Source organism: Pteropus vampyrus, unplaced genomic scaffold, assembly GCF_000151845.1.
Source record: "Pteropus vampyrus isolate Shadow unplaced genomic scaffold, Pvam_2.0 Scaffold18, whole genome shotgun sequence".
NCBI classification, from domain to species: Eukaryota; Metazoa; Chordata; class Mammalia; order Chiroptera; family Pteropodidae; genus Pteropus; species Pteropus vampyrus.
Genome location: NW_011888799.1, coordinates 11,678,042 through 11,690,901, shown reverse-complemented (window position 1 = coordinate 11,690,901; position 12,860 = coordinate 11,678,042). Strand labels below are relative to the sequence as shown.

Genomic DNA, 12,860 nt, shown 5'->3' with positions numbered 1-12,860 from the left:
TTTGTTTCCTTGTAGATATTTAATTGATCTTTCTCAGGAAAGATCGGAGGAAAAAAATAAGTGATAATGTCTTCTTTTTTCCAAAGAACAAAGGCATAATTCACAATGGGGCATCCGGGGCTGGAGGAGGGGGAGAAGAGAGAGGAAAAAGAAAAGATACCAGTAAGCTATATAGATGAAGATTTCAATATAGATGGCAATGCTCTCATACATGCAGACATTTCCCAAGTTTTCAGAATAATAAAATAAAAAAAACCATCTGATTATACCATGTTTCAGAGTGATTTTTCTACTCTCATATATTATTTCTGTTTGTGTGACAATGCCCTTCTTTGATTTGTCATCATCTACCTCAAATGACATCTGAAATATTTAGTATTTTACATTTTAGTATTTAATATAAATAATTTCAGTATTTCCAGACTTTTCAAGTCAGTTAATTGTTTCCACATCACTTCTGGACAAATTTCTACTAGGATGCTCCTGTATTTAAGATAGTTTTCCTTTTGAACAAGAAGTTCCTGAGGAAAATGGACTTTATCTTTTTATTTCCAGAATCTCAAAGTGTCTGGTATTTATAGTGCTGTTGCCGTAAATGCACTGTATGCACTATGTACGTAGGACTAGATAGCAGACTTCATGAGACTGTGGTTTATATGTTTGATTATTCTATGTATCTTCAGTGTCTAGAAGAAAGCATGGTTCTTATTAATACCTCAATAAATATTTATCGAATGAATGTATGCATGCATGTAATAAAGCTGATAAGTAGTTGCTTCTCCCTTCTGATCCATGGGGTCACTTTCCCTTTCAGAGCTTTTGCTATCTGATTTTGGCTCCACTGAATCAAGCAGTTAATCTTTGTAGTTTGTTCTAAATGCGGATAATTAAGAGTGGCGAGGTCCATTGAAGACATTGCCCAAATTATGAACTAGAAATGCATAGAAAATCATGATTTGTAATCTTTATAGACTCTAGATTTGTTCTAATTATGATGGTTCCATGCCCTTCATCTGCTACAAATTCCTGGGTCTCTTATAAGCACTTTCCTTGGACTGACTTCCTCACAGAGCAAAGTTTCCCCTTGTTGTGTTGTTTAAAAGCAAAAGCACACTGTATAGTCATATACCTGGTTCTCATCAGGACACTGAATTTTACAAACTGTGTGAACTTGGGTAAGTTATATAATGTCTTGAAGTGTCAGTTTACTTACTTAAAAAGTGAGATTAATGATAAATGACTTTTTAATAGCATTGTTAAAATGTTAAATAAGAGATTATGTGCAGCCTTAACATCACTTCTTATAATCTAAAAGTAAATTAACATTTTTTATTTGGTCATTTCCATGCTTTTAATAAAAGTATTAATAAATTTAGACATACTACACAAATGTAAAGTAATATTCTTTATTCAGATCATTCTCATGAACTTCTTATGGCAAGACTAAGAAGAAACTATTTTTCATGTAGGGCTGATTACCATGTAGCTAAATAGATCTTAAAGTGCCAAGGCTGGCATCTTTTATTTCATGAACTATGTGACAGTTCTGCCAAAACAACCAGCCAATCATACTCAAACAGGTGGTGGCCTTGTGGTTTTTGTTTTTTTTTCCTAACTGAAGGCAGGCTAGTTTCAAATTTTACCTGTGGGAGTCGCCAAGCATTTCATGGCTTGTCATAAATCAGGTAGATGTATACAGAAATCTGTTTTTATATTTCATTATATTATATTAGATCATTCATCTATACTTGTGCCATTAGTACTCTGTCTTAAGTGCCATAGCATTATAATAAATCTTAATATCTGATAGTATGTCATCTAATTTTTTTCATTTTCAATATTCCATCAACGTTGAATCAAGTTTCTAGCAGAAAATATCTTCATGACTCATGACTTTGAGATGACTGGAATTTCTTAAATAGCATGGACACACAGATGCATGCACACGCATACACAACACAAGCATTAACCATAAAGAAAGAAACTGGTTATATTTAAATTAAGAATTTTTTGTTTAACAAAAGATACAATTAAGAGAGTTCAAAAATTAAGCCACAGACTAAGAGAAGATATTTTCAATATATACATTTGATAAATGTTTTATATTAAGAACCAACAGAAAATTCCTAGAAACCAATCAAATATAGACAGTTACCTTAATTACAATAGCAGGCAAAAATTTGACAAAGACTTCACAAAAGATGGTAGCAAAATGACTCATAAATACTTAAAAATGTATTCAATATCATTAGTCACTGGACAAATACATATGAAAAATTGTGATGACATATCTTTTTACAAACATAATAATTTTTTTAAAAGAGTGAAAATACCATGTATGGGTGAGGATATGAAGCTGGTAGAAGTATAAAAGTATACATTTTTATAACTTTTTTGGAAAAATATTTGACAGTACCTACTGAAGGAAAACACATAGGTATACCACATGAACCAAGGATTCTACTCTTGGGTATATATCCAAAAAAGAAAGTGAATAATTATATGTACAAAAAAACATATGGATAAAATGTTCATAGAAGTTTTATTCATAACAGCTCTAAACTGAACATAAACAAAATGCTCATTAATAATAGAATAGGTAAGTAAATTATGTTGTCTGCATAGAGTAGAATACCACAAAGCTATTAATAAAAGTAAACTTCGTGTGCAACATGGATGAGTCTCATAGGCATTATATTAAATGACAGAGGTTAGATACTAAAAATACGTTTTTTATTTACATGAAGTTTCAAAATGAATAAAACTAACCTATAGCTATAGAAATCAGAATGGTTTTTACTCTCAGGAGTTGCTGACTGAAGGAGGACCCAGGGATCTTTTGGGTGTTGGAATTATTATATATATATTGCTTTTGCTTGTGGTTACACAGGTATATACATATTTATAAATTTATCAGTCTGTACACAAGATTTATGCACTTTACTGAATGTAAGCTATACCTTAGTAATTTTTTTAATTGACAAATTCGCCAAGGCATAGACGATAAAAAGAGATGGGCAATATACTCCATGTGTCCATTCTTATGAATTCCTTGGTTAAGGCAAGGAAGGGGCTGCTCTTCGTGTAAGTGCTTTCTAAGACTGTCCTGGCCTAACAATTAAATATATGAGAATGCATCTCCAGTGGCATGCCAGAGGGTAGGACTGAATTCTTGGTCTTTGTTCTCATTCTCGATCTTTCCTTCTACTAAACATTACTTGCAAATATCCATGTTCTGCTTAAATATTAATAAAAATACAATCTGAAACAGAAATGAAAGGAAAATAAATTGAAATAGTGTATCAAGTTTCTGGTATTATTATCTAAAAATATTTAAGAGTTTTGACTTAAAATTGCCTTAATATTGTGTATAAAATAACTGTGTGAATTAGAGATTGACGCTAAAGTTTATGAGGTGATATCTCTGTTGTTTCTGTAATACTTCTGTTCAGAAAACTTGCCTTTACCTGAGTACAAGCAACTTTAATTTCCAGGTTAAAATGACCTACTTAGTTTCTAGATTTGCAGTCTAGAACCATTTAGACTATTCTGAAGGCTTGGCCCTGTTCCAGACCCTGGAACTAATGCTGTCCTAATTCTTCAGTGAATAAGCTTCGGCCTGGGCCCATTTATTTTTCCAGCCCCACAACCTCTATTTAGCCTCTAAACTCTGCCCTCCAGTTCTAATTTCCATGTCTGCATCTTTGTTACTTCTGCAAGATTCACCATTTGTGCCCATTGTCTGCTGTTTTCCATCCTGTTAGCCTCACATTCTGACTGTGTCTCTGAGGACTTTCCCATAGCCCAAAGGCTGTACTTTCATAATAGTTCTGAGCCAACAGTGATACCTTCATAATTATCTGGATTCAATCCTCATTAAAATACTTACTTGATGCCCAAGTATTAACCTTTATCTTCATGTTTTGACTGCTGTAAGCGGATATTTTAACTTTAAGTAAACAAAGGTTATCCTTATATTTTCCTTGTAGCTTCTGTTCTCTGAAGTGTTTTAGGTCAAGTGTCCACATTCCACCTATTGATAGATTCAAAGCTAAAACTTGGGCTCAAAAACCCAAAAGTTTTCTTTTAGCGTTTGCCATTCAGCTTAATTGCCCTTAACTTTGACCAATCGAAGTTCTTTGGAAGATCCAAATATTCTAAGGAATCTCTAATCTCTGTTGATATTAATTGCCCCATAATCACTCTCAAGAGGTCACGATAAATTTTCCTGCTGTTGCTTTCAATTCTTGCACAGGATATAAATTCTGGCATTAAATCATTGATACACAGTATTGTATCAAATCCTTTATGCATCTTACATTATAAAACAATGTTTTTTTCACCCATTTATGACAGAAAAAAGACGTTATAGCTGGATGTAAAGAATCCAGATTATATTTCTATATTTCAAATAATGTGGGTGATAATACATGTTTTCAAAGACCTCCTATAAGAATAAATTAAAATCCATTTCTAATGTAGGATGCTTTCAAATTTGGATTATGAAGCCCATTAAGCAGATTGCAGCATTCTAAAGAAAATAATGCCGTTAACGCTAAAGAGCTGTTTGTATCACACATTTCTGTGAATTTGAATGCAGTCTGTATCTCCAACATGCTGGATTTTATTCTAAACAAAGGAAGGTGATTTTTAGAGAACTTGTGGATTTATCAGTACTAGAGATTAAAGGACAACCCAAGATAAAACACTAATATTTTATTTTAACTCCAGGATTGCTATGACTTTTATTATTATATCACACCGTATTAAATTAACAGATTTTATGTGTGCCAAATAGCCAATTATTTTATCTATACAAAAATAAATTTATTTATTAAATATTTTTAAACACCTATTATGAATCATATACACTTAGAAGTAAGATTAGATTTCTATCATATTAAAAGAAAAAAGTTCAAAATTTTAATGAATTTTCAATTCTGGAGCTCAAACCCTATGATAACTCATAAAAAAAATTCTAGAAATGACTGGGCATTTGTGTATTGATAATGAATTTATAATAACATTACTTCTAGGGAAAAAATATTAACAGCTTAAATCAAACTTTAGCAAAAATCTTATTAAGTAAATTAAAAGTTTTTCACATTATCAAAATAATGTTCATAATGAATATATAATACCAATAGAAATTCTGTGAAAATTAGCATACAATATTTTGTATAAATTATGTGTTTATGTGTAAATCTAAGTACTGAATTTGTACATTAAAAAGACATAAAAGACAAAATCTAAATTGTCAATCCAGTTGTTTAATTGATGTGGAACAAGTAAACATTTTGATATTTCTTAAATCTTTTAGAACAGCTTTTTTGAGGTATAATGAAGGTACATGTTAATGTATACCCATGAAAACATAACAATTGAAATAATGAATATATATACCACTCCCCCAAATTTTTCCTCAGAAAATGTTATAGCAGAAGTTATAGACAACCTCATAATGTAGACTAACTTAAATAATAACACTTCAGTGTGCGTGTGTGTGTGGGCATATAATTGTTTTATATAATTATGTAAATTATATAAATCACTACATGCTATATCAATATAGAGGGGGTAAAAAATACTAATGTAGGTGTATATATCAACCTCTTATATCTCAGCAGCTCTTTTTTTTTTTTTCACTTAACTCAGGGAAAAAATTATCTGCTTTACTGGATTTTTTTTGAGGATTCGGTAAGAGAATAAGATGCCTATTTCATCATCTACATCTCTGCATTACTGCAAATCTTCGGGTTTGAGGGTATGTGACATTTTGGAGAGAGAAAGAGAAGAAGGAAAAAAGATGAATAAAAAACAATAAAGAAGAGAGTGTTTTCATGTGTATGTTCCTGGAAAAAATTGTTGTACACAATTTCCCTGATATCAAATATGTTTGGCAGTGGATAGGGCAAGCTTGAGAGCAATGGCAAACCACATCATGTGTATTATTCTGCACAAATCATTTAATCTGCTCTTTGAAGGTTGTCTTTAAAATGCCAGCCTTTTTTCTTACCACTCAGCAAGATGGATTCAGATATAAACTAGGCAGAATGTGAAAAGGAGGTGCCAACCAAATTTAGTAACCTATGTCCTAGAGTCAGCAACCTCTGTCAAATAGAACTAAAGGAAAGGGTATATTAGCTCTGATTTGCCTGACTCCCAGTGACAGCCATTCTTAGCAGAGTGATCAGATATTATAGAATATCTCTAAATCGTGTACATGAATTACTAGTACCAAGATCATACTTCCTCTCTATAGGTAATAGAAGATTCTAATGTAATCCTGTGTTTTTGTAATAGTTTCCTATTGCTACTATAAAAATCACAATAAACAGTGTCTTAAAACAATATACATTTATTAGCTTACAGTTCTGGAGGTCTGAGGTCCAAATGGGTCCCACAGGGCTAAAATCAAGATTCAGAAGGGAGACTCTAAAAGAAAATCCATGTCTTTACCTTTTCCTACTTCCAGAGGTTACTGTCATTCTTCAGCTCATAGTTGATCACCTCCTCAATCTCCCAAGTCCGTAGTGACTGGTGGAGTCTTTCTCATAACCCTTATAACCCACTGCTGGCATTGTCTCTCTTTTCCACATTTAAGTACCCCTGTGATTACATTGAGCCCACACAGATAATCCAGGATAATCTCTTTATTTCAAAATCAGCTGATTGACAATTTGTATTCCATCTGCTACCTTAATTCTTTTTTATCACATAGTGTAACATGTTCAACACTTCCTGGGATTAAGACATTAAGTCTATTATTCTCGTAATCGCAATTGTCTTCCCCTCTTGATCCCAATGACCAACATATTAAAACTTGTTCTGATCCTGCAGGTCCCTTATTACAGAAGATGGAAATATATGTAAAAGACTTATTATAGAACTTTATCCCAGGGGTTGACAGTAATCTAAAATTACGTTTCTTTTCTTTTCTTTTCAGGGATGACAATGAACCACTGCTTATTTTGGGCTGCTGCTGCTAGCTCCCTGCCTGTTTTGATGATAAGAGTATGTGAGGTTTGCAGGTTTTATAATTACTTCCCAGAAAATATAAGAGCTAACCCCGTAGTAGAATTCATTTTGTTACAGGCTCTATTGTGGGGACACTATGCCCATTACTCATCTAGTTTTCATTGTAGCCTTATTAGGCAAGTACTATTCTTAACCTCATATTATAAAGAAAGAGTAAATCATATAGCCAAGGTCAGATAACTAGAAAGTGGCAGAGCCTAAAAGTAAACCTAAGTAGTTTGGCTCCATAGGCCCATGCCTGCGGATAATTCAGAAAAGCTGAGAATGTAGAATAGGAATTACTTCTTTATAATTTATCCATGTATTTTCCATGACTAAATGGGGGAAAATATACTGTTTTTGTTTACCAAGAAAAGGTATTTTATCAATATGCAAACTGAGCTATCTGATTTGTGACTATAGTAAGATTTTAACACATCAAAAGTAATATAAAATGAAAGGTGCCAACAGCAAGGAGAGAATTGTGAAGAGCTATTAGAAATGGAATAAATACGTGAGGCCCGACTCTCACTGATTATTAAAAACAAGAATTTCAACACTCAGAAAACAGAAACAAAACACTCAATAGCATAATAAGAAACAAGTCCCTAATATTTTATGTTCACCCAACATGTACCTCTAAATAACCTCAATGATATAAAGAAAATATTACATTTTTAATATACCCAAAATATTTTTATTATGAGCTGAAGTCAACAGCTTTGGTAAAGAAAATGATTGGGTTTTATATTTTTATATGCTAGATAGAAGTCAGTAGTAGAAGGCATTTAATATTATAAATAAAAGAGAATCCATGTGCATTAGACTATTGGGGTGTTGGTTTGTATCACATCACTCACACCTCTGCCTCAGAGAGAAACCAGGCAGAGCTCTTGTCCAATACCCAACAATTCCCCAGTAAGCTGGAATCAGAGTCTTGAAGAAGTGTTCTCTTTCCTTCACTCTGATTCTCTGCCCACTTTACTCCCCGACTGTTGGTGGGAGGATATTCATACTTCACAGTAAGGAAAAGCTAAGCTGAAGCATAGCTACCATGCCAGAAGAAGAAGGAAAAGGCGGGCAGTGAGAAAACTACGTTGGCCTTTAAGACTTAGTTAATACTAGCCTGGTCAAAGCCACTTAATCCAAGTTCTGGGAGATAGCCTAGCCCACGTTGCCATGGGAAAGAATGAATCAGTATCACAGTTAACAGCCCAGATAGAAAAGTAAATAGAGAGACCCCTTCCCATTCAAGGAAACAAGAGACTGATCCAATACGGGCCAGGAATACAAAGGAAAAATATGAAGGGGTTGAGGCATTGATAAAATAACACGTATACATTCTACAGACAGATAACTATTGGAACATTTATACGCAATTTTATAATTGTTTGTTCAGAAAATGAAGGTTTAAGAATTTTAAATGAAACAAGAAGATAAGATAAATTAAGTCCCCCAACACAAAATTATCACATAAACTTTAAACACGATATCCAGTTAAAATAAATAATAAGCTGCTCCAATTTGTCCAAAAATAACCAAACAAAAAAACAAACAGTGTGATACCTTCTCTTTTTTAGACTCCAGGTAGAAAATAAATAGACTGACCACCAGACTTGAATGTTATTTTAAACTTTCCTTCAATGTTAGAGTTTACTGGGATATTAGGCATCTAATTAGACAGATATAAATTTTTTTACTGAGGTATAATGTTTTCCATGAGAATCTGGTAGATGTTACAGAATATGGTCTTTGAAAGAAAAGTACAGGGAGCTACAATAAGGTAATTGAGCTGATTTGATTTTGTCTGACATAATTAGTTAATTAGGATGAGATAGTCCTCAGATCTGAAAGATCTGTAAATTGGTTTCATTTGGTAAAACAAGCTGAAAGAGCATGCTAACAAAAGCACAGGCTTACGCAAATACTGAGGCAGGATGGAAACTGATGCATTGGAATAACTAAAAGAAATCACTGAGACTAAAGCAGAGAAAAGTAGGAGAGCATGTCCTAAGTAGAAATTGAGAAGTCATCAGGGTTTTCACAGGCTTTGTTAAAGACCGAGTTCTTCTTTCTAAGACTTGGAAACTGTGGAAGACTTTTAACAGCAAAGTGACTTCCTTGTGTATATATTTTGAAATGTTTACTCTGGAGAATGGGCTATGAAACCCTGCATAGGAGAGTGAGAGGGAGGGTGTAAAGGTGACGAGGCTAATTCTGGGAGGCCAGTAGAAGGTCAGGCTGTAGCCACAGTCAGTTCAGGTGAAGGAAGAGAAATCTGGTGGTAGAAGAAAAATGTCCCTTACACGAAGAAAAAGACTACTTCTGCACTGACAGCTTAGTGAAAGGGATCAATTGCCCGTAGATTAAGTAGGATGAAGATAGTAAAAAATATATTGAATTTAAAATTGAGCTTGTAGGTGACCTTAATAGGATTTGTTTCAAAAAGAGTACCTCAGCTTCAGCACTACTGACATTTTGTATGGGATAATTCTTTATTGAGGGGGGCCTGTCCTGGGCCTTTTTAGATATTTAGCAGAATCATTAGCCTCTATCCACAAGATGGCAGAGTACTCTCCCTGACCCAGTTCTGACAATCAAAAATTTCTTTAGACATTGTCTAATGCCTGGTGGGGAGAGAGAGAAGTTGGGGAAAGGGTACATCAACCCTGGTATAAACCCATTGTTTGAGTGGAATAAATGATGAGAGTGAATGTAAGACTATATTAGAGAGTGAGAAATTATAGACAACCAGTGATGGCAACGTTTTCCAGAATTTGGTAGGGAAGGAAAATAGAGAGAAAGAACAATAATGGAATGGGAAAGTGAGATAAATCAAGAGTTTTGTTTGTGTATTTTAAGATATAAGCAACATCATCATAAATAAATGCTAGTGAGAAAAAAATACAAAAAATGGTTGAATATAAAATGAAAAAATAATATAAGATTTGGGAAAAAGTTTTAGAGAATGGACTAAACAACACTGCTGGCAAAGTGTGCTTTTGAAAGAATGGCCTGTTTTTAATTCTTTGAGGAACACCATCCTATTTTTTCATAATGACTATGCTGATTTGCATTTCCACTAATTGTGGACCAGGGTTCTCTTTTCTCCACATTTTTGCCAACACTTGAAATCTTTTGTCTTTAATAATAGCCATTCTAACAGATGTATGGTGATATCTCATTGTGCTTTTGATTTACATTTCCCTGATGATCAATGAGGTTAAGCACCTTTTCATATTCTTGTTGGTCAATTTGTATGTCTTCTTTGGAATAATGTCTGTTCATGTTTTTTGTGTAACTTTTAATCAGGTTTTTTTTGTTGGTTTTTGCCATTGGGTTGTATAAATTCTTTATATTTTTTTGATATTAACTCCTTATTATATATATATGGCCTGAAATATTTTCTCTCATACTGTAAGCTACCTTTCATTTTGTTGATGGTTTCCTTTGCTGTACAGAAGTTTTTACACTTGTCCCACTTGTCTATTTTTGCTTTTATTGCCTGGGCTTGCTAAGATCAATATGAGCTTTACCTATGTTTTCATTTAAAATTTTTATGATTTCAGGTCTTCTATTGAAGTCTGTAATCTATTTCGTGTATGATGTAAAATAAGAGACTGTTTTAAATTTTTTGCATGTGGATATCCAGTTTTAAATTTGCCACAAAGATGGACCTTATGTTAAGTGTTTGCTTTTTTTTCCACATTCATGAAATAACAGCAATAGTTATAATAAAGGGGATGGGAACAAACTTTGGAAGGTGATGAATATGTTTACAGTCTTGATGGTGGTAATGGTTTTATGAGTGTATACTTATCCTCAAAATCACTTAGTTATATACATTAAATATGTACAGTTTTTTACATGTCAATTATACCACAATAAAATAGTTTTTTTTTTTTTTTTTTTTTAAAGAAAGTATGACCCGCTTTACAAAATCACAAAGGAGAAGAAGGAAAGAATGAGAACAAATATAGGTAGATTGTGGACTGGGCAAGAGAAGTTGAAACAGCTTTCTTCTGATAGCTTCTCTTACTGAGGGAAGTAGGATATATCACAATCTATTGAGAGAGGTAGATGTGATTGGGATACAGTGCACAAGTTCTGCCATAATATTGTGAGAGAGGCAAAGTGAGTTAAGTAGGTAAATAAGTAGAATCGATAAGAATTAAAGGACAATTTGATATTAGATAGCCTGAATATGAATACCAACATTTGTCATTTTGTGATATTTTTTCTGCCAATGCTCAGTAGACTTAGTGCAGGCAGGGAAATTTTGGGTTTCATCCAAATTTTTGGTTCCATCTAAACCTAATGGGTGTGGGCAGGCAAAGGATTCAGCAAGTGAGTTGTTGAAATGAGAGAACATGGATAGAAAAGAAAGATAACAGAAGGCAAATTGAGAAAATGAGGAATGAGTGTGATGCTTAGATTGTGTGAAAAATAGAGTGACTGACCTTAGTGACTTGGAAGAACAGGGAATCCTGGTCAGACAGGAAAATGCTCCTAGCTGATTTGGGAGATATGACATTATGAAGCCATCATAAAAATATGGATTGTGACCATCGAGGCGGGAAACTAAAGATTTAAGATAGGAAGAGTTCAAAAGCCTGAGTTGTCAAACAGTTGGAATTATCTATGTGGATGCTATAGTCTCTCAAGTTGGCTGCAGACACTGGAGTAGGCAGGATGAATTTGTTTCAGGAGATCCAATTTCTGTGAATGAGTGGAAATGAGAAGAAAATTGTTATACGAGAGTGAATTTTCAAGGATGAGGTGGTAGAGCTGAATGCCATGAGTTTCACTGGAGAAGGGTTTTTCAGAGGAATAAGGAAAGTTATAATCTGGAAATAGTAAGGGATTCTTGTGAGTCACCAATCATTCTTCTAGTCTAGACCAGAGTTTTTGCAGTATGACAAGAAAATAGCACAATGTGAGTGTGCTTCTGAGGAAATGATGTCTTTTGAATTCCATATTTATGCCTTTTCCCCACACCCTAAAACCACTGATATAAAATAAATGACAATGACTACTTTTATATTTAAGCAAGGTATGACACTGGATCCTATCGACTCAGAAACTATGTTGATAGTCCTGTGGGAATTGAGAAAAAAATAAATACCATTCTAATCATACTACATAAGTTTCGCCACCTTTTTAAAGATATGATGTATATATGATATATTGCAAAGACAAAAAGAAGCTACTCTTTGCTGCAATTAATGTTAACCTAAAATATTAAGGCCATTTACTTTTCTTCTTAATGAGTTACAGAATAAAAGGTAAATAACTTTAAAAAACAGTCATAAATTCTAGATTGTAGCCAATTTGAAACCTATTTTATATATACATATACAGATGCAAATATTGTTTTCTCATATGAATAATACAAAGATGCAAAATCTGAGTTAAAGATAATAAATAATGAATATATTGGATTAGGTTTTCCCAGACACATACCTTCAAACAAAAATTCAAGTGTAAGTGGTTTACCTGGGAGGCAAAGAGAACGCTTGGAGGAGATATGGTGGGGAATGAGCCAAGAAAAGGAAGTCTGTCGGTAAAAGGTATGATATCAAAACATCTTCTACTGTGGTTTATGTTGTCCAATAAAAAGTGCTTCAACATGGTCCAAAGTACTAATCGTAAATTTGAAAAAACCCAATTACAGAATATCCAGTACTCTATTCTATAGACTTGTATAATATCAGACTGGAATTCAGGAATCTTCAAAACTAGCACTGGAGAAATGGAAACTAACATATTGAGATAACATAAATTTTAAAATGCTGTCAATCATTCTTTATTCTATATAAACTATAAATTAATATGGTGTATAG

The 12,860-nt window shown here is 33.3% G+C and overlaps 1 protein-coding gene across 1 annotated transcript in view; it reads left to right on the top strand.

Moving 5' to 3' along the window:
- The first annotated feature begins 6,948 nt into the window (after positions 1–6,948).
- Positions 6,949–12,860, top strand: part of CRISP1 (cysteine rich secretory protein 1) — a 26,848-nt gene continuing 20,936 nt past the window's right edge. Inside the window, 1 exon segment of the mRNA XM_023527691.1 lies at positions 6,949–7,014. Within this exon segment, the coding sequence (XP_023383459.1) occupies positions 6,949–7,014 (66 nt within the window).